Genomic DNA, 23253 nt, shown 5'->3' on the forward strand with positions numbered 1-23253 from the left:
GCTTGAACTAACTAATACAAAGCCCATTTCAAAGGCAGTCCTGCCCTTAAGTTAAAAAAAACATTGACATTATTTGGAATCTAAAGTGATATATCGACCACTCTGCGTCCTAAACCGCATTTTTCGTGGAATATCCCAAGGAATTCAATAACGGAAACCGCGTCAGAATTCCACATTCCATCCTCAACACATTGATGACGGGAAATCTATAACTGCACAATTTAAGGCCTATACGTTTTGTGGAGAAAACAATTTTTGCTAGAGGTTTTTCCGAAACTATATGATATTGGTACTTTCACACAACAGCGTACTTATTACTTAAAGGATTGCAACATGGCAGTAGTACTTATCATTTTCAATCTATTCAATCAAATATAACATAATATATATCAAATATAATCAGAAATAGGCTTTTCAAAAATAATACTAGATTCTTATAATCATTTAAAGGGAATAGTGCGATTAAATTAAATATAAAATAATATCATTAGTCATCAAACGTTCGTTGTACATAACATAACGACTCAATTTCAAATAACAAAATTTATTCGTGAATTTTCATATGAATTTATTTAATTTAAAAATGTTATATTTAATCTTTCTTTGTTTCACAGAGATATATATATATATTTATCTATATTGTATCCTAGGAGATTACTTATCGAAGTTGCTTAACATGAAATAAACCTTAATATCATCTGATAAGATTGTGTATTACCTCTAATCGTTATAGGATAAACACGTATTATTTTCTTGTAACATAGGTAGGTGACCAATATACTACCTATGGTAAGATGCCTTTAAAATTGCGCTACAAGTCTTGCGATGGTATCATGTCCTTCTGCCAGTAATACTGGTACACTCAACACTAGTCAGTACAATTAAAAAAAAAAAAAAACAAAATTAAAATAAACTTTATTCAAGTGGTACTTTTGAATGGTCATTTAACAATGACGTGAAGCTACCACCGGTTCGGAAAGTAGATTCTACCGAGAAGAACCGGCAACTCAGTAGTTACTCATTTTCAACATTTAAAAAATACAAACTCATGTTAGTTAAAACAATTATTCAAATAATTATATATTCTGCCTGGAAGGCAGGATATATTAATTCACTAAACGCTACCTTGTAAAAGTATTACGTAAAAGTAAACGTAATTTTCGAAATTACTAAAAAGGAATTTTCTAAACGACAGCAAGGCGGATTCAACAAAATATCATCTAAAATTAACATAAAGTAGAAATGATGCTTGAATTCCAAGACGCTTCTGTGCAAGTTGGTGAACATCCGTGTTGCACAATGATATATTTGCACAATGATTTCCTCCATCCCCGAACACAGTATGAATCATGATATCGAAGAACATGAAATCGATTGAATCATTGGTACCCGGATTTGCACCGGCGAGCTTTGTTAAGATTCGTTATCTTCACTGACCTCGGATCTTTATAAACACCAAATAAATGCAATATCATACTATCATACCAAGAACGCCTATATAAATTTTTTTATTGTTTTATTTGGTTACATTTATTGATTTAACTGTGACCTATAGTATATGACATCGCAGAGTTTCTATAGGTGTTTATAAGCTAATCTCGAGAAAAATTCATTAGATATTTTTACTTTTTCTCAACAACAAAAACAGCTTGTAAATTTCCCACTGTTGGGCTAAGGCTTCACTTTGAGGAGAAGGTTTGGAACATATTCCACTATGCTGTTTCAATGCGTGTTGCTGGAATACACATGTGGTGGAATTTCTATGAAATTAGACACATGCATGTTTCCTCACGATATTTTCCTACATCGCCGAGCTCGAGATGAATTATAAACACAAATTAAGCACATGAACATTCAGTGGTGGATGAGTATGCCCGGGTTTCAACCAGTAATCAATAAATAACCGATAAATATAATAAATAACCGATACTATGAGAATGTAATGAAATTTCTCCACACTTCATATCACGAAGAGAATTCAAACATATCGGCCAAAACATGTCACACTTACCAGTCGTCTATAAATACAGTTTGAGTTAAACTGTATTGCGTCACCGTTTTGTTATTTAGGGATGTAACAAATGCAATTATTAACACAACAAAGGTTATCTGACGTGATAATACAACAGACATAACATTAGAAATTAATTAATTGAAGTATGACGCAATATGTATAACAGTTATCAATAAATAAATTTGAAGCTCTTGTTGTAGATTACATCTTTAAGTACATTGACATCCTGTTTGGATTTTTTTGAATCATATTTATTGTTTTCATGTTATCGTATAATCTTAGTAGTCTAAATCTCTATCTTTTTGTAAACAAAATATACTCGTACGTACAAAGTGATCATGTCTTTGCATATATCGGAGCATGTGCAAGCCATTATTCCCGACTGCGAGTTACATCAGTGCGTTCGAAAACAAGTACACGGCGCGTACATGCCGTGGCCCAGTTTCTCTCTCGTTTACGTCACTTCGACCTAATAAAGAACTTATTTCGGACCACGCATCAGAAGCGTACGACTAAAAACAATATACAGCGGAGAAACAAAAACAAGCTAACATCAATAATAAAATAAAATGTTTTGATGAATACGAGGAAAATGCGAAGAAAAGTACGTAATGTTAAATGCGAAGTGAGTGAAGCATGTAACGCGCATGCGCCCGCCACGGACATGCGCCGTGCAAACGTCATATCTATTTTAGTAGCAAGCTTTCGTGCGGGACAAGCTTACAGTGCCACGCTTTAAAATTCAAATACACGTTCACTCCTGTAAAATATATCGTACGCTATACAAACCACGCTTAAATAAATAACAAATATAGTAAATCGGCTCACAAAAATGGCAATCGCGCTACAAATTAGCAATAATAGCACCTAAATGAGATAAGCATAAGTGTTAAAATGCAGCAATGCGCCAAAAGATCGATGTCAGTATTCCCTGATGCCAAAATTTCAAAAATATAGTGTCAAATATTTAAAATGGAGCCCCTCATAGATAGAAACAACTTTGCCGTAAGTGCTATGGTCACCGTGGCGATGCAGATCCTATTTTTCATGATCGCCTCGCTGTCTCAGAGCGACAAGGTTACAGATTTCACTGGTGGTGCCAATTTTATCATAATAGCATTATTAACATTCTTCCTCGGCCAAGGAGGTAGCACGTTGAAGAGCTATGACAGCAGACAGCTAATGGTGACGGCGTTCGTATGTGTCTGGGGCGTGAGGCTCTCGGGGTATCTCATATACAGGATCTATCACATCGGCAGGGACAAGCAGTTCGAGGATCGCAAGAGTAACACTCTGAGGTTTGCCGTGTTCTATACCTTCCAGGCGGTGTGGGTGTATGTCGTTAGCTTACCTGTCATCATAATCAATTCGCCGCACCACTCATATCCTAAGGCGCCTAAAACAATGACGACGTTAGACTCGGCTGGAGCAGGCGTGTTCGTGATTGGCTTGTTAATCGAGACTTATGCGGACTTACAAAAATTTGCATTTCGCCAAGAACCAACCAATCAGGGTAGATGGTGTAACGACGGCCTCTGGGGACTGTCCAGACATCCCAACTACTTTGGGGAGGTCGTTCTCTGGTGGGGTATTTTTATAATATCACTGAATGTTATCGAAGGTATCGAATACATCGCTATATTATCGCCTCTATTCACAGCGGCAATCATATTGTTCTTATCTGGTATACCTTTGCTCGAACGATCGGCCGACGAAAAGTATAGAGATAACCCAGATTATTTATATTATAAGGCGTCCACGTCACCCTTTATACCGATACCGCCAGCTATTTACGTAGAGGTACCGAAATTCTTGAAATGCATGTTGTGCTGCGAGTTCCCCATCTACGATTCCACGAGAGACGACTTCCCCGCCCCCACCATCGTCACTGAGACCACCAGCATATCGATGGTGCAGTCTCAGACATAGCTAACAAACGCCGCGCGCGACAGCGTTGCGGCAAAAGAATCGAGTAATCCGAAGAACCAGAACGACCAGAAACAATTGTGATACACGGCCGAGGACGTACCTCAAAAGAAATTGCCAAATTCGTTGCCATTGAAACAAAACATTACTTTAGATATGAATCGTTATAATATATACATGGAGAATTTAAAGCGTAGCAAACGCGTCGCGCTAGGATTACTAGACGAAACGAAAGATATTATAGAAGGGATCGCAGACGAGAGTCCCATTACAAATATTAGGTTAAGATCACCAAACGAGGACGTAGAGTTAAGTGCACCGAGTACGAGTAGGCACGAGAGTAGGAGGCCCGCAGAGTACGTGAAGTACGGCAAAATCACGTTCAACACGACGGCCATATTACATCACTACCCGCAAATGCAGAATAACGTACGTTCCGATAATTGCACAGGCAGACAAACTAGGAAGGCAGATTTGAATGTCCCCGAAGAGCTAAACGCTGACAACAACAACGAAGTGCGCTCTGAAGCCAGTCAAACTAAGAAACAAAATAAACCTAAGATTAACGATAATAATAATGATATGATTAAGTCGAACTGTATCAAATCGAAACCTTTAGAAGTATTAAAGAAACCTGTTAAATTTACAGAAGAAAAACTTGTATGAGATTTAGCCAAAAACTTTTCATTTAAAATGAAAATGAAAAGATACTGGCATAAGGTGCCCTTTAGAGTGAAAAAGTACATATCGAAGTATAAACTGTTGTAAATAAAACAAAGAAGACTGGAAACCTGGATCTATTGAACCTCGAAGTAATTGATAAAAGTTTAAACGTCAGCGAGCTGTCACTACGTGCATACGACGAGGTATCGACCCGTGTAGTTAGCGGAACCGTTACGATATGTAATAGTATGTACAAATATTTAGATAAAATAGTCGAATCCGTCTCAACTAGCATAACTTTCTTCCTATTACTTGTTACATAATAACTACGTGTAAATAATATAGGTGTAGAAAATAATGTCTGAGGATAAAGAAGATTAGCATTTTGGTAAGTGAAGTTTGACTTTAGTATTTATATTTTTTCTTTCTAATTCTAGCTATATTTTTAGTTCATGAAATGAGACAGAAAGTTATTATAAAAGAACTGGCTCCATCCCTACTTCGTCCACATGAATTATGCTTTTTTATTTTTTTATTTTAATTAAATTCTTGGCCCCGAATCGAAGCGCCACCTATAGTGGGTAGCCGATCCAATATAAAACATCCATTGACTCAAACACACATAAAAAGAACTTTCATCGAAATAGGTCCTGCCCTTTTGGGGGAGTGCAATGATATACATAATATATAAAGATATACACAATATATAAGTATTATGTAAAAGTCGAATATGTACAAAATAGCATCGCAAAATTATTAAGTATATTCAGATATAATATTTTAAAAAATATCTAAGACCAACCGTATTATAAAAACCTATACAATATTTCTATCCAAAATGTTTACTTGTGCTATAGTTTAATATATGTTCAAAGCTGGTATTAGTCAGGTGGTCTGGATAAACTCGTATCATCGAAGTTTGCGGTTCTGTATCCGAACCGTGAAATTTATCATTGAGTAATAATTGAGAAATTGTCTGTCAATTGTTTTTAATTCACCTCCTGTTTGGTGGTGAAGACCAGTGTAAATGGTAATGGATGATCGACCCGATTTTTATGGAATTCCGTCTAAACGATGAGATCCAAGAAAGCCACTGACCCAGTAATTGTGATTGTTATTTACCAAATAGATAGTACTAAAGGATTTACCTAGAATAACTTTTAAGATACTACAATATATGGATATGAGTAATACATCCCGCGTGAAAATAACATATAAACTTCAAGTATAATATAGTATAATATAGAAAATGCCTTTTCTAAAATACAGCTAGGTAACCTATTTGATGATAAGTGTTCACCACCGCCCATAGACAATGGCATTGTAAGAAATTAACCATACCTTACATGGTATGTCCCTTGAGCCAGTGCACTGACTCACTCTTCAATATCTGAAGAATATCTGATTAGAAGTACCTGCCCAGTCCGTCTTACATAAAGCCCTAACACAGAACAATACAGTTTCTTTATAATTAAGAAACGAAAGAAGTAAACACTTCTCCTATTTTAACAAAGCTTACTTTATTTTTGGATAGAAATGTATTTTCTAGACTATTAATAAACCTCGTATCCAATTAGCCAGCGCGTTCTTTGTTGCTAAATCTCTGCATCTCGAGTTAGGTGACGTGTGACATCAAATTTGCAAAAACAACATTGTAAAATCAAATACTAATTGATACATTTAAGATACAATGGCTTAATATTAAAATAATACCATCGATACACAAGTTAATCTATACATATACATATATTAGCGAAATACCACTCACTAATAAATCAAGAAAACTCAAAAACTAGAATACCTTCATACTTGAAATTAGGCAGGTAGGTTCCTAATACCCTATTAGGAACCTACCTGCCTAATTTCTATAGTAGACATCTGCTAAGAACAGGATTTTACAAAATTGTATCCCTATGGGGGTAAAATGGGGATCGGAAATTTGTGTTTTATCAATTTTGTGCGGTAAAGCTCCAGTCCAGATCCTGTACTGCATCTTTCTTTCGTCGTATAAGATTGGCATTCTAACGAACTATGGGAGAGGAAAGTAAGCACCTATACACAAACGATTGTGTTATATAAAATTTCATGTGAAAGTTATCTGAAACCCTAATTATGATCAAATATGGACGATGTTTCCATGATAAGCAGCATGAAAATGATATAATATAAATTAATATTCCATTAAGGACAAATAAAGAATATTTTTAGGTATTACACGAAGCTATACGCTTATCAATAGATAGTATTTAATAAGATCTACAGCGGATATAAATAATCGCTTATCAAACGATATTATAGTTAGTGTTTTATGTTACAAGTGCTTTTTAATATGTTTAAATGATATAAAGCAACTGAATGACGAATACAAAAATCGCTGAAATATTTTTACCTTTCAATTAAAATCGATTAAAATGTTGATTGAAATGTTGATTTTGATCGTTTAATTAAATTTTATCACCACTTTATTTGTCTTGACTAAAGAAATATCATTTCAATTTTTTTTTTATTTAACATTAAATATCACTACATAATATCATTATATCGGTAATGACGCACTATATAAATATTGTATAAGAAAATGTAGGAAAGTGTATGTACTATGTATGTATCTTATATATTGCACGCATATTGTCTTACCATAATATTTTTGTATGTGTGTATTAAACTAATCTTCAAAGTTCAAACTCACGTTATCACCTTTTATCTTTCATATAAATTAATCAGAGCCCGGGGCTCGGATATATGAGGTTTACTAAGAAAAAATAAATTTTTTGAGTTAAAAATTTGAATATAATATATTTGTAGATTATTTAAATTATATAAGTAAAAAATGTAAAAGCGTAGTCTATATAATTAAAATTATTCATTTAATTCTGGGTATGAAAACAATTTATATATAAAGGAAGAAATCGTGAGGAGTACTGCATGTCCGTATCAAATTAAATTCTGCCACATGGGTATTGTTTATTGTACTTCAACCTGTAGCAATAAACTCTAAGCCTCAAGAGTACAGTACATTTGAATTATGGTACAGATCCTTTACTGAAATGTACAAAAAATACTGCCATGGTATATCTATAATGCTATATCTGCCTAAACTCAATTATGAATTATGAGCTATGGCAAAAAATGTAAACTCAAATAAGTTATCGATGGTAAGACTTTAAAATTATTAGCGTATATATCTCGATAGAGTTTTTTTTCTGTCAGTTAACGGCATTATAGTTACCACGGCGGAATAAATATCACGGGCTTTACACTAACCCCGCGACACATAAGGCGTAGACATATTGCAGAAAAAGTTCCGCAATGCACCATGGTGAAGTCAGACTTAACCCGTGATACAACCGAATTAGATAACGCTGACTTCCATTATAAATTCTTTGATAAAATCTAACACGTCAGATAATACAGAGGAAATACATTTTATAATTTATTATACGACACGAAATATTTATTACACAAAACGATTAATGCAAAAGGAGAGATCTTATACCTTTTCCTCAAATGCTTTCCATACACTTAAGTTATGTAAATAGTTGCGCATAATACAATTAATCAGTTTATTAAGTGTCATTAAATACCTCATTGTTGTTGATAGGTATGTTAGTTTTGTTATTTTAATATTATTAATTAATTTTAATTCGTATATTATCGATATATATTTTGCTACATTTATCGCTATATATGTATTTTTTAATTTTTTTAAGAGTACTACTATTCAAGCTATATAATCTTTATATTTTATTAAAACAAAGTAATTTCCCGCTGTATGTCCCTATGTATGCTTACATTTTTAAAATTATGCAACTGAATTTGATGCGGATTTTTTAATTAATAGAGTGATTCGAGAGGAAGGTTTTTGTATACAATACATGGACAATATAGTAAAGATTCACTGATAATTTTAGAAGTTTCTAATTTGATGTCAAAAATAAACATATTATTTGCGCTTACACTGCAAAAGCTGGCTGAATCTAATCTATTACTAATGTACTGCACCCGTGCGAAGTTGGGGCGGGTCGCTAGTATATTATATGTTATAGGTATTATAGATTAATGTAACCTTCATGCTATTCACCAGACGTCTTCAAACTAGTGCCAACAACAACTGTGCAAAGTATAAAATTTTTTTCGGAATGCAGGTGACTCAAACACGGACTACGGCTAACATTTAAATCGATATCTAAAGTATTAAAATTATATCTGTATATATTATCAAGTTGTTAATAAATTTTAACGACACGATTAAACATGGTAAAAGGCCATGTGTAAATTGAAAGTATTTTTATTTTGATTTCTTTTCCTTCAAAGAGTTCCGTACCGGATTACAGGTTAGAATCTACATTATGTACCTTTGTAGCTTTGTGTTCTTTTAGTTATTTCCCATTATGTTTTAAAATTTCTTACGAATTGATTAAAAAATAAAAGGCTTTTTTGTGTCATAAATGTTTGGATAGATGTTTGATCAAAAACGTATTCTTTTCTGTCTCTTCTTTTCTGTGTTCGGATATTCTTCATTCTGGGTGAAATTTGGTACAGAGATAATAATAGGAGGTTTATGCCTAACACCTGATGAAAATACTTCCTTATAGATATTTGCTTTAGATTTGAACTGTATTGTGTATTGATCACAATTGTTCAATCAACACGAACATTGTATGGACAATATAATTGATTAAACGCATCGCTTCGTTTAAAGCCCTTATTGATAACGATTGTTGCATAATAATAAATTGATGGAAGATTTCTGACGCACGACGAATCCAATACACGATGTATAACATTTTCAACCCGTTTTATTTCGATAGCGCGGTAGGTGTTTCACTATATACATACAATTAATATATACTAATATAAATAAATTTTAGTATATATTCCTATTTTAGTACATTAATTATTAATATATACTAAAATACTCATCCTACTTTTTGCATTAGTTTTCACCTACATTTGGCGTGTTATAAATATTAGTAATAGCTAGCAATCTACGTCTTATTAATAATTATCAGAAGTGCAGACACTTGTTGTTGACACTGATAATGTTATTAAAATATATATATACTTTTACATCGCCAATGCGCTACGAACATTGGGAACTAAGACATTATATCCCTCCCTATACAGGTAGTAGTTGGCTGGCTCTCTCATCCTTTAAACCAGAACACAATAATGCTGACTGTAGAATATCTGATGAGTGGGTATCTACCCAAATGTATTATTAATTACTACCATAAGTATAAGCGTTACAATTTGTTTCCAATGACTTACTATAAATATGACGTCATGGTCTAGAATTACCGATGCGCTAGAAACAACATGGGATGATTGATATAACCCGCCGCCTCGCCTTTGATCGTGAAAGGTTAGATGCTAATCTTGTATCTTAAATTGCTATTGGTTCTCAAGCCTAACTTTGAACACAGAGTTGAAGCATTTGTTTTGCTAAATGTTTGAAATGATACACGTTTTTTTACTTACAAGTAGAACTTTGCCAATAGTTCTCGATGTTATCGACCTTGAGGTAAACCTCCAATCAAATATTTGATCTATGATCATGTTTTTGTAATAAAATATGTTTTTATTATAATTTATTCCAAGAGTAATGAAGGAGTGCTTTTTTCATTTATATTATAATCCTTTATGAAGTATACGCATTATTACTGAATTGAACACGACTGTTTTGGTTAACGTAAAAATTTTCATCCCATATCTAGTTTCGTACAGGCACTCATACAAATTTACCTCTCCCTTTAAGATATAATTTTCATTAATTCAAAAATCCATCAATTAATTGGATATAATTTCAGAGTTCTAGTGTCTCTTTTCTTGAAGGTTCCCATGTCGTATCGGTTCGGAAAAACCGCCGGCGAAAGCTGGTTCCATAAAGTGGTTGTGCGAGGTAGAAAATGTCTTATTAGACATTTTCTGCCTAGGATACTAGGAATGCCTGCTAGGTATTCCTAGTATAGATAGTCCCGTTGCACGTATTAAAATGTACATAAAATGCATACAAATTTAATAATGTATTACAGTTGCGATACGTTACTAATTCTATTCCTTACAAAAGCATCCTCATAAATCACTTCGCCTTACTGAAAACTACATGAAAAGCCGTTTGGTAGTTTTTGAGTTCATTGCGTTATAATAGAAAGTCAGCTGATTCTGTGATTACAATTCAACTCTTAAATACTTGTTAATATATTTTCTGCTAGTTGTTTCAGGTGTTTGTTACTTGTGAGACAAAAAACTAGCCTATTATTAGGAGTTCAAATTTGCTTCATACCAAATTTTATAAAATTCAGTTCAACGGTTTCGCAGTGAAGGAGCAATAGGCAGACAGAGAGAGTTATACATTATATACATTTAATATTAGTATGATTAATTTCGTTTGGAAGATTTTGTTCTGCTAGAATCTCATTTCGATCACGATCGCGCTCCACAATCTATCCAAGTCGAGCGTTCCTATTAATTAATTAGAGCTATATTTATCCGGGGTAATTGGCCGAGCCACAATTTGTGGTGATGTTTAGTTATAAATGTGTTCGATAGCATTTCAGTTATCAGTGAAAATATTTATGTCTCGTATTAAACAGCTGATAATATAAATGCCAAGACGATAACTTGTCAATATGATCTAAATTTATTTTGAAATATTTGGATAGTAAACATTACGTGCTGTTACATCCGTGTAAACAATTACTTTCACAGTTTATTGGTCGTAGCGTAAATCGTAATGTTTATAAATAAATAGGCCAGCAAACGCAAAAAGTATTTTTTTATAATCCATTATATAAGAGATTACCGCGTTCAAATAAATAAATATACTCTTCAGCGTTATATATGATATCGATTAAGAATCGACTATACTCTTGTTCAATTTAAGAAGTCATCATTAAAAGCCGAGATGAGTATAATTTATTACGAGCTTAGAGGTTCTCAATTCGGTTGTGTATTTTTACGTTTACATCCATAGAACTCCGTAATTTCTCTATCAGTTTTTATCTGTGACATATTAATAAATTTTTGTCTGATCCTTATTTAACAAATTTTAATTTGTATAAATAATATCACCCCTAAAGGTGCCGAGCGAATGAAATCGTTTCCTAAACGGGAGTCGAGGTCAACTCTTAGAGACTCGTCGAAACTGTCGAGAGGATCGAGAATGTAATTCTTAATCGAAGATTTAGGGGGTTCAAATCCGAAAAACAATTTTTATGGTACATATACCAGCCCGCTGTGAAGCAGTTTGGTAAAATCCACTCCAAACCCTCTTCTTAACAGAAAATTTCTAAAACATGATTTTCTTACTTCTCCCACTAATGTAGATTTTTAGATCCATTAAAAACTTGAACGCAACAATTTAAAATTTAATTCATAAGATCGTCCAATTCTAAAAGAATACTCATGTTGTAGTCAATAATGGAACACACTTTAAATTGTATTTCACAATATATCACACAAACACTAACGAAATGAATACAAGCTGGTGAAAACACACACTAAATCTCTTCGTCAGCAGATAAAACTAGTAATGCAACGAATAAAACTTGCAATAACGCCATTAAGATACAAAGCAAAAGATTGGATAGGAGCCAAGATCACAATCAAGGTGCCGGAAACGGCGCAGATACACTGAATATTTAATAGCTATGAAATACAGAGCATTCGTTCCACAGTGTCTGCAGCGGGTTCATAAAAACTTTGCTTAGCTGAAAGAGCAGCGCCGCAACTACTTAAAATTCTTTGATGTCAGATATATCTATTGTCGCATCGTATACTTTTATATTTTAGTCTTTTAGTATTCTTTTAAAAGCAGCACAATTTCTACTTTTAATTTGTTTTACGGTTTGATTTACTTTGTAATTTTTCGACGTCAATTCATTTGTCTGATGGGATTTCCCGTCGGCAGCATTTTGGCAACCATCCGACTTTTGTTCGATTTTATAGCAAGTTGATTTTATACCTTCTTTTTAACTCTTTGACTGCTATACATAATTAGTTCCACATCAACAAAAAAGGTCAAATATTCCATAAAAGTTCTTTGTAACAAAAACGTACCTTTATTTATTCATTAATTATCAATACAGTTCTCTATATAAAATGTTACGCTTCTAGACCATCATTAAAGTATGCGTAATTTTTTAGTCTATTGGTATTTTATTAAGTACATGAGGTGATATTTAATACTTGCTTAAATTTATCATAAGTTGTAAACATAATTATTGAAACAGCATTTTAATAACGTCAATATTACATTCTAAATAATATAATTGCCCCTGAAATACGAAAATAAATAATTTTACCAAAGTTTAGGTTATTAAGCAATTTCTTTCCCTTTTTTTCTTACTATTAGATTTTATTTGTGCTTTAAATGATATTGATGTAAAAAAATATAATAATTTTTATTACAGAATAGAAACGACACAAATAACAAGCAGAGCGCTTTGCTTCCACAACTGGCCAAAATTCGAGCTTTGCACTGAAGTCAGATTCGGAGTGCCCCTCGTTTATGACGACGTCGAAGATGGAGAAGTCGAAGCGAGGCTAAACGAAGAAGACTTGAGGAGCATGTGGGAAACTTATTCTCAGCGCGATCCTTTCGCTGTCAGACTCAGGGTTATGGGCATAACGGTAAGGAAATTAGTTAACAGTAACAGTAGCCTGTAAATTTTCCACTGCTAGGCTAAAGCCTCCCATTAAGGAGAGGGTTTGGAACATATTACATAACGCTGTTCCAATGCGGGTTAGTGAAATGCACATGTGGCAGAATTTCGATGAATTTAGACACATGCTGGTTTACTCACGATGTTTGCCTTCACCGCCGAGCTCGAGATGCTATAATATAGCTTAATGATAGATAAATTAAGATAGCTTAATGATAGATAGTGGTGCTTGCCTGGGTTTGAACCCACAATCGTCTGTTAAGATGCACGCGTTTTAACCACTGGGTCATCTCAGCTCAGAAAATTAGGAAGATGATAAAAAACTCTCGTGTTATAGGATTTTCCTCCAAAATAAAATAACCTGGAGCCTCTCGGTGCAAGATCAACCGAGTTATTTTCTCCGTATAGTTGAAGCCTTGCCGCAAAGCTCATAACAAAGAGACTTGTGTGTCTCGAATGCAATTTTTCTTGTGAATAGTTTAGTTTCTTCCTGAAGTGGAAACGACGTGTCTATATAAAATTTGCCGACTGTTACTTTAAGACTACTATTTTTTGTGCCAATTTCATTTGAGTATTTATGTGTATTTTAGAATTATAGTATATTTATTATTTATATTTATAAGTATTTTTTTAATTTAGAATATTTTCTAATGTATTAATACTGTAACCTGTTCCTTCAATTAGAATGATAACAATTAAAATCTTGTCATATACTAAACTGTCACTTACAATTAAATGAAAAAAAAAAATGTAAGTAAGTAAAAATGTCAGTCAAAAGTAAAAAGCACCACCTTAAATTAGGTTTCACCACAATTCCAGAAAAAATAAGACGTGTGCTCTTCATCTTAAAGCATGAACAATATACTTTTCATCTCGCAAACACATAATGCTTCTAAGAATTAGAATAACAATGGTCTAGCTAGACCTAGCTGGATCTAAAGTAGGCAAAGAATTGTCTAGCTCTGCAACGGGAAAACTAGCGAAACTTTTTCAGTTGCGATTTTGTGGCCATTGTTTGAATTTTTTATTTACATTGTGTGTTTTAACACGTCGTCCAACTAGTTTATTATTTATAATTAAAAGAAGATATGTTTCGACTGTAAATATTAATCTAGATCTAATTTTCTTACATGTTTGCCTTTTCGATGCTACATTAATTATTCAATTTATTGTTGTAAAATACATCATTATTTGAGTTTTTAAAGCGTAGGGGCGAACGGTCAATTTTGTCACTTGATGGTGAGTGTTCACAATATAAAGAGATTGGAATTGGGAAGTAGTTGATGTTTCCTTCGTACTTGTTGTTACATTGACCACCTACTTTAAGCCGTAACAGAATAGTATTTCTGCTTGGCATTAGAATATACGATGAGTTGGTGGCACCTACACAGGGAGACTAGTACTTCTAAATTTCTTTAATTATTTCTTTTTTAGAGGTCGAGATGGCCCAGTGGTTAGAACGCGTGCATCTTAACTGATGATTTCGGGTTCAAACCCAGGCAAGCACCGCTGATTCATGTGCTTAATTTGTCTTTATAAATCATCTCGTGCTCAGCGGTGAAGGAAAACATCGTGAAGAAACCTGCATGTGACAAATTTCATAGAAATTCTGCCACATGTATATTCCACCAACCCGCATTGGAACAGCGTGGTGGAATATGTTCTACACCTCCTCCTCAAAGGGAGAGGAGGCCTTTAGCCCAGCAGTGTGAATTTACAGGCTGTTGTTGTTGTTGTTGTTGTTGTTTTAGCGATTTGTTATATATTTCATCAGTAACATATATTCTTTCAATTTCCAGGAGTACCAAGTCCCCAACGACCGCGGCACGCTTATCGTTTGGCTCGTGATCGCCGGTGGTGTCGTCATCTCCATGGCGATGCTGGCCTTTGCACTTTGGAGATACAGCTGCTTCGCGGATTACACCAGGTAAACTTGAGTTTATTACTGCATATTTTGATAGTAAAATTCTTATATAACGTAAAACTTAACCATTCGACCATTCAAATTTACGATATGCCAAGTAACATAAGCTTCACATCTCTTCCTTAATGTGAGAAGACCTTAGACGCAGTAGACCTTTTACTTGACGCCTTAACTGCAAAACTTATTTAGCTTCTATATTGAAAACTCTATATTGAGTTGTGTCTAAGCAATTGTTATTGAGCTATATGATCTTCACTACAGTAATTATTACCATAAACGAATTTTTATGGGTTATACTAAATAAATCATCCGGAAATACAATAATTGCCCATCTAATTTATCCAATTCAATTGGTAAAGAGTTTCGTAGGTACTAAGGCAGAGTGTAATGAAAACGTCAAGTTTATCCGCTTGTGTCAGTAATCGGAGACTCTGTAGTCATAAAATTCGATAAGCATTATGTCGTTATCGTGTTCTAACTATTATCATTACATGTTTGTTTGTGTTGATCGTGGGACTCATAGCTCTATAACCTATTACAATCGAAGGAGTACTAAAGATATTCAGATTATATTTTAGATTGTCATTTTCCATGCGACTTCTTTATAGCTTCACTATATTGTGGTCTTTGTACAATACAAAATTTCTCACTAATCTCCGCTTTAACTCTTTTAATGTTTTGGTATCGACTTCGACGACGTTAAAAACGCCATTTTTACGATATTGCCTTTTGTATGTAACAGTTTCTTCAAGATTTCGACCGAAGGTTGTGTATTTTGCTTCACTATTCGTAAAGACGCAGATTAGAAAACAAATAAAAAATATTATAAATAATAAGCTGAAATGTGTTTCATAGATATGTTGTGAAAACGATTAATTTTACAAACCCCTAGGAAAGGTATACTTATAAATATTACATTTACTAAATTGAAACAGATCAATGACTCCAACAGAGGAACAAGATCCTTTGACCTACCGAAGTCTAGAACAAATGATACAGGTGCATATTTTTATATGCCTGATACACGTGGTAGAACAAACTCATTACATTATCTTCAAATAGAAGCCCCTACTATTACTCTTATTTCTTTCGATGCAGACTCGTTAATGCTACAAGAAAACACGATGTAAGGAAGGACTAATATTCAGGATGCTAATGTCTGATCAGTCGTGACCACTTATTACAAGGCCCATATCAATTTAAACATCATTCTCCTGCTGTATCCCAATTTAACTTGGAGTCGGTTAAGAAGGAGACATGCTGTATGTCTCCTTCTTCCATACTTCTCAGTATCTATATCTAAATATTCAATTCAAACAGTTGGTGCGAAAACATATTTACGATGGAGTCAAACGTTAACATTAACTTTCCTCTTATCACGCTCGTTATCAGTGTTTACTCGAACGTTATCATTACGACTATTTCTATCATTACGTTAATCATTTACATTATAATAATCACAAGTTATATTTGCATTTCATTTGATATTTAATATTATTCAATTATTATTTTGTCATAATGTCTAATTTTCCCTTCTCTTTCTTAAAATCTGCTTGAACAGTAACAGTATACTTGAAATAGTAACAGCCTGTTAATTCCCACAGCTGTCCTAAGATATCTTCTCCCTTTGAGGTGAAGGTTAGGAGTATATTCCACCACGCTGCTTCAATGCGGGTTGGTTGGTTCACAGATGGCAGAAATTCGTTGAAATTAGACACATGCATGTTTCCTCACAATGTTTTCCTTCTCCGCCGAGATCGAGATAAATTTCGAACACATATTAAGCACATGGAAATACAGTGGAGCTTCCCTCGGTTTGAACCCGCAATCATCGGTTAAGATGTATGCGCTTTAGCCATCTCGCCTTTAATGCGAATTCAAATCCGGATATTCACAATTTTATGTTTGTTATTTTATTCGGCCCGTGCTTAGTGGAAAACGAAAACATTATGAAGAAACGTGTGTTTGTCATGTTATATACTAAAAACAGCGTTGTAGAATTATTTTCAAGTCTTCATACTTTTGCTATTATAACATTTAATTTTTCGTTTCCAGAATGCCTTCATTCAGCGACACAGACAGCGTTAAAGAGAAGCGTAACCTGGATCTGTATCCCACACCGCACCAGACTCTCCCTCCGCTCTACTCCGAGACCGACTACAAGTGGGCTGATGCCAAATACGACGACACTACTAAAGGTAGTATACTATAATAAACGCAACTTCATTGTACTGACCCTTAATTTTTGAGATGATTCAGTAAAAGTTATTCTAACGCCAAATAACAGTACTCAGTATTGTTGTGCTCCGGTTTGATGGGTGAGTGAGCCAGTGTAACTACAGGTACAAGGAACATAACATTTTAGTTCCCAAGGTTGGTGGCACATTGACGATATAAGGAATAGTTAATATTTCTTACAGCGTCATTGTACAAGGGTGATGGTGACCACTTACCATCAGGTGGCCCATATGCTCGTCCGCCAACGGGCTTTTTGCAAGCCCGACTAAGTAGGACAACTCATTCACCATATATTCCATCGAAACTCAGAATTACTGAATATATTTGTGATCCGGTTTGAAGGGTAAACGAACCAGTGTTATATGCTCAACTTATTCCTTAATGTCAGTGGTTCATTAGCAATGTAAATGCTTAAAATTTCTTACCACGCCAATATTACGGACCTCTTATAATTTTGCAAAAAAAAACTTATAGAAGGTTTACAGCCTGTAATTTTCTCACTGCTGGGTTAAGGCCTCCTTTCCGGAGAAGGTTTGGAACATATTCCACCATACATTATATTTGTTAATATGTAGTATGTCTAGATATATTATTGAAGGGAGTGTTTTCATTTATTCCAGTGGACATAGGCGGCTACTCCAACAGGAGCTACATGCATAACGACATCTACGACATCGACTCAGACGAGGACGCGATGACGCCTCGCGACAGGTACGTGTAACTAACTAACAAACAGATAAACACAACTTCTTCTTACTTCTCCTTATTCTAAAAGATTTTCGGTTTTTATTGGTTTTAGTGGTTTTGCCTTTAACCTTGATTTCTTTTACATAGTAAATTAGACATCACTACTTCCCTAAATGATAAGATTAATTAACTTATCAGTATCATTTGGGATGATGGAAGGATTCTAACGCAAATATTCAAATCTGTTTTGGGGTTTAAGCGGCAAATATACATACATGACCCCTGAAAACATTACCCTCCATTTTTGTACAGTCGAGTAAAAACTAACTCATCTTACAAACTTGCTACATTATCGTAATTTATTATTATGAATGCGAGTTTGTATGTCTGATATAATTGTCAAGGATTTTAATATATCATAACATATAATCTTTCATGACATGAATCTATAATCATAAAAAAGGGTAAATTTTAATTAATTATAAAAAGATAGTCAATTATGTATAATACAATTACCATCACTAATTTCTCATCATTGTTAGCTTTTACTATTAAAAGAAGTAATATGACACTTCTTAACATTATTGCTTATTCATCACTATCGCTTGATAAATTGACTTCATCATCAATCATAACTTTTGTCATCTTCCATCACCGCTTACTCACCAACTGAGTCGAATACTAGTGCTCAGGATACTCAAGCTCAATCATTTACAGGTACACAACAGACGTGTAGCCGTAACTCATATGATTGTATATAATCGGTATGCATACTTACTTCATACTAATATTTCTCTAACATTTCTAAAGCCCGACCTATAAATGTTTAGAGGGTGCTTACTTAAACGATGCTGTCTTTTTCTTACGAATTTTAAAACATTATTGATAGAAAGGGATGAAACGATGTTTAACTAAACACAAATTCAATAACATTTATATGTAAGGCTGTTTTTATATTAATAGTGGCAATATGCTAAATAAGTTATATCATAATTCGTGCCAATAAGTAACGTACAGCCAGCAAAAAGTTTATAAATGTGTTGTTTTAATATGAAATTAATAATTGACAAACTGTAGGTTAGGTTAGATAGATAGTAGTAACTTCATTTGAAATAAATATTGAATATAACTTGTTTTTTTTAAGTGCGATAGTGTACGGCTACGATTTTGTTTATTGGCCTGAATTATAGATTTAAAAAATGATATAATATCCGTTAGTTGAGAGAACGGTTCCGTGACGACTTAATGACCATCTGGAAGACGTAACTTCAGAATGACAAAAAATATTGTACATATTTTAATACGAATTGTCAATTCGTATTAAAATATTGATTACATGTAAAATCATGTTTAATTATATGTAAAATTCGTCTGTCTTGGTAAAAAAATAAATGCATAAGATGACTTTGTTCTAAAGTAATGTCCACATGCAAGGTTAACTGTTTGGTTTGTTGAGTATCACTCATCGTCAATCTTAATCATTGACAGAAGTCGGAACACGATCCCTCTGCGGCCGGACTTTAGCCTTTAGAATAATTGTAAAATTAAAAAAAAGTGTATATTTTTTTGTTTAATACAATTTGACAGTAATCATTATAGGACTCTTATAATTTATTTGAAATGTTTCAGAAATTCCGGCATCAGCCCACGAGACATATACAGTGTCTAAGCGACACCGAAGGGCGAAGATGTGCTTTGTATAGAAATTATTCGAGGCTTAGACTACGATATTGTGATTTTAAACCATTTGTTGTATGATATCCTATTTGCTTTATATATTTTAAACTATCGTAATATATTTTAACTTCCTCAAGAATATATCTAAACGAACAAATTTAATATTAAATATTGCAACTTATTTACAAAAATATGTCTACTGAAATATTATTTACATAATATAGTATGTATACAAGTGTATTTTAACGGTGATGTAAAGCAAATAGGGATTTATGATATTAAGCCTAAGCTACATACATAGGTGTTGTATACAATATAGTGTATTTAACTTATACATAATTATACATAGTGAAGACTAGCTAGTAACTTATCTATTGTTGTGATTTTTATTAAAATATAATAATAGATTTTAACGTACGTTATAAATTATTTTAAAATTCTTCTATAAATTATATTGGTAATAAATGGTTGTATTTTTATTTTTTTTTAAGTTATGGCTTTTTCTTTTTTTTACCGTGAAACCTCTTTTTATTGAAGTTTATTCATACATTCATCCATCTAGCTTTTTTTAAGCCTTATGAAAATGGAGTAATATTACAAAAAATATAATATTGAAACGAAATGGTGTTTTTTTTAACTGACGTTTGATTTAAAAAAAATGTCCCAATAAACACTGACTCATAAAATCCAATACATTTCCTATGTAATTTTTTTTTAAATTGATACATTTTTAGTATATCTTAATAATAAACTAATAATACAGGATTTTATTCAATTGCATAATTGGAATATTGAGAAAAATACCTATATTTATTTCAGTTTACGTTTTATGTTAATAATAATTTTAAAACGAAGAAGATCAAAGTAAATAATATAGAAATGATATCAAAAACTAAAGATAACAAGGGACATAACATCTCAGTTCTCAAGGTTGATGGCACACCGATCGTGGTGACCACTTACCATTTGGTATTTCGCCTATATGTTATAAGTTACAAATAATATACTGAACAAATTACTTTTAAAAAATCATTTCAAGTATATTCGTACCCTACCTTGTTCATTTTGTTAGGATATTCATTTAAGCACGAACCTTGAAGGAAATTACCGAATATATATGATCTATGACATTGCAAAGCAAGCGTTAACTATTTACAGCAAGCGAATATACTGTACAGCTTTAATTTCTAAATTAACATGGATGATAAATGAGAATTAAGTCGATTCGAACGAAATTTTGCAGATTTTTTAATTATAGGAAATAAATGAATGCTCTAGTGCTGGGCAAAAATTCTTCAGGGTTTCAGTTTATTCCACCGAGCTGCAACGATGCTGGTTGGTGAGCATATACATATGGCAAAAATAATGTCGTGTGGGTTTCTCTATTATGTTTTCCTTCAACTTATGAATTTTTTGAGATAGCTTGTATTTGAACCAGCATTCGGTTTAGATCACGTGTTCTAGTCACTTGGCCTTTCAGCATGTTTATTAACACAGGTGTATTGCCTATGATGCGATAATCAGACCGAATTAGGCGAAACATTAGACTGGAGAATGGTTTTACGTACTTTCCTAGAGATATAGAATGTATTAAAACCAGTATTATATCATCCAGTACAAAAATAGTAATTAGTTATATTTGTGTAGTCTGTGGTGTATGGGAGTTCGAAATAAGAATTAAAAATTCATCTCGTGCTCAGCAGTGAAGGAAAACATCTTGAAGAATATGTCCTATTTTCAATGAAATTCTACCTCATGTGTATACACCAAACATCATTGGAACCGCGTGGACCGTGGTAATATAAGTTCAAATCCTTATCCTCAAAGAAAGGAATTAGCACATCAGTTGCACATTCACAGGCTGATATATATTTTTTTATGGTATAGTGTTGCGGACGAGCATATTAGCCACCTGATGGTAAGTGGTCACCACCACCCATAGACAATAGCGCTGTTAGAAATATTAACCATTCCTTACATCGCAAATACGCCACCAACCTTGGAAACTAAAAGGGTATGTCCTCATGGCTATAATTACATTGGCTCGCTCATCCTTCAAACCGGAACACAACAATAGCAAGTACTGTTGTCTAGCGGTAGGATATTTGATGACTGGGTGGTAGCTACCCAAACGGGCTTGCTTTAGTAGTTACCGTAACGCCTTGACCGAAATCGGTAAGGACCATCGGTTTCAATTACATTGAAGCAAATACTTTAACATTATATTTGTATTGGTAATTATCAGATGCAAAATACTTGATGGTTATCGTAGTCACGATCTTAAAGATGTTGGAAAAGGTAAATTTAGTTATAACATAGTAGATTCTAATGTCAGTAGAGACTGCGACGCCGCTTTGCTTCATAATTTGCAAAAAATAAAACACATCTTGAATTTAAAGAACATTATTGTTAAAATATGATAACTCATGGAATTTGTTGTGGATTAATAAGTGACACCTAACTTACCGTCGGAACTTTAGACGTAAAATTAACGAAACAGGTTTGTATATTTTTTTTATGGTATAGTATGGACAAAAGGGCTAGCTGTTGGTAAGCTGTCACGTAAGATATAGTATATAATATTGCACATTACATGCATTACTCTGATACCATTGTAAATAGCTAAAGCACTTGTGTTATGGATAATCATAAGTAACGACGGTACCACATACACCTAGACCCAAGATAATATAGAAAGCTTATGAACTTTTTCTACATCGACTCAGTCGGGAATCGAACCCTGGACCACAACGCGTTAATTAATGTTAAATTTTACAATATATAAATATTCCAAAGCCGGATTATCGTCCTGAGAATTACAACAACGTATAAAATAAACTAAGATAAAGAAATAAATATCCATTTTAATTTGTATATTTTGTATAGTTATAAGTATAACCGTAGAAATTAACCGGCGCGACGGATGGTCCGAATATATGTTAAAATTTCACAACGAGGAAGTGTTTATTGAACTTAATTGGATTATCTCGCAGACGTTGAATGCCATCTCTTTTGTATAAACACTGAGAATGTGTAAGGTACTCATTAAATACTATAAACATTTCACACCACCGACTTGTTTTAAATTAAAAAAGAAATTATCGATATTTATGACAAAAATCTATATTAAAATTATAAATGTGAAAGTAGCTCTGTCTGTCTCTCGTTCTTTCTATGAACTCCAAGAAAGGACTTAGGCTACTTTTCAACCGACTTCAAAAAGGAGGAGGTTATCAATTCGTCTGTATTTTTTTTTTATGTTTGTTACCTCATAACTTTTTACTGGGTAAACCGATTTTGACAATTTTTTTTTTTGTTTGAAAGGTAGTGCTTCCCGTGGGGTCCCATTTTAATTTTATTTCTAATAAGTCTATAAATATAACAATAACTATAACTACGTTATATAGTCGTAAATCGACTTTTAAGTAGTCTAATATTTTTCATTTTATTTTACCTAG

General features: G+C 33.3%; 3 protein-coding genes across 4 annotated transcripts in view; all 3 read left to right on the top strand.

The window, feature by feature from the left end:
* LOC124539168 (myb-like protein V) overlaps positions 1-20285 on the top strand; it is a 35152-nt gene extending 14867 nt beyond the window's left edge. Inside the window, exons 5-10 of one of the 2 annotated variants that reach the window (XM_047116464.1) lie at positions 13018-13237; positions 15069-15196; positions 17249-17391; positions 18052-18142; positions 18836-18882; positions 19748-20285. In XM_047116464.1, the coding sequence (XP_046972420.1) occupies positions 13018-13237; positions 15069-15196; positions 17249-17391; positions 18052-18142; positions 18836-18854 (601 nt within the window). In that variant the 3' untranslated portion in view covers positions 18855-18882; positions 19748-20285. The remainder of the gene's footprint in view (positions 1-13017; positions 13238-15068; positions 15197-17248; positions 17392-18051; positions 18143-18835; positions 18883-19747) is intronic. The other variant, XM_047116463.1, reaches the window with a different exon arrangement.
* On the top strand, positions 2426-3943 carry LOC124539169. Its single transcript, XM_047116466.1, has one exon. The coding sequence runs from the start codon at positions 2987-2989 to the stop codon at positions 3941-3943; it is 957 nt and encodes a 318-aa protein (XP_046972422.1). The 5' UTR covers positions 2426-2986.
* On the top strand, positions 4097-4991 carry LOC124539170. The gene has a single exon (XM_047116467.1). The coding sequence runs from the start codon at positions 4097-4099 to the stop codon at positions 4604-4606; it is 510 nt and encodes a 169-aa protein (XP_046972423.1). The 3' UTR covers positions 4607-4991.
* Positions 20286-23253: the final 2968 nt, after the last annotated feature.

Source organism: Vanessa cardui, chromosome 22 (assembly GCF_905220365.1).
Source record: "Vanessa cardui chromosome 22, ilVanCard2.1, whole genome shotgun sequence".
Classification (NCBI taxonomy): Eukaryota; Metazoa; Arthropoda; class Insecta; order Lepidoptera; family Nymphalidae; genus Vanessa; species Vanessa cardui.

What these genes read in the sequence shown, in the direction of transcription:
- LOC124539169 (XM_047116466.1), top strand. Translation starts at nt 2,987, where the DNA reads ATGGAGCCCCTCATAGATAGAAACAACTTTGCCGTAAGTGCTATGGTC.
- LOC124539170 (XM_047116467.1), top strand. Translation starts at nt 4,097, where the DNA reads ATGAATCGTTATAATATATACATGGAGAATTTAAAGCGTAGCAAACGC.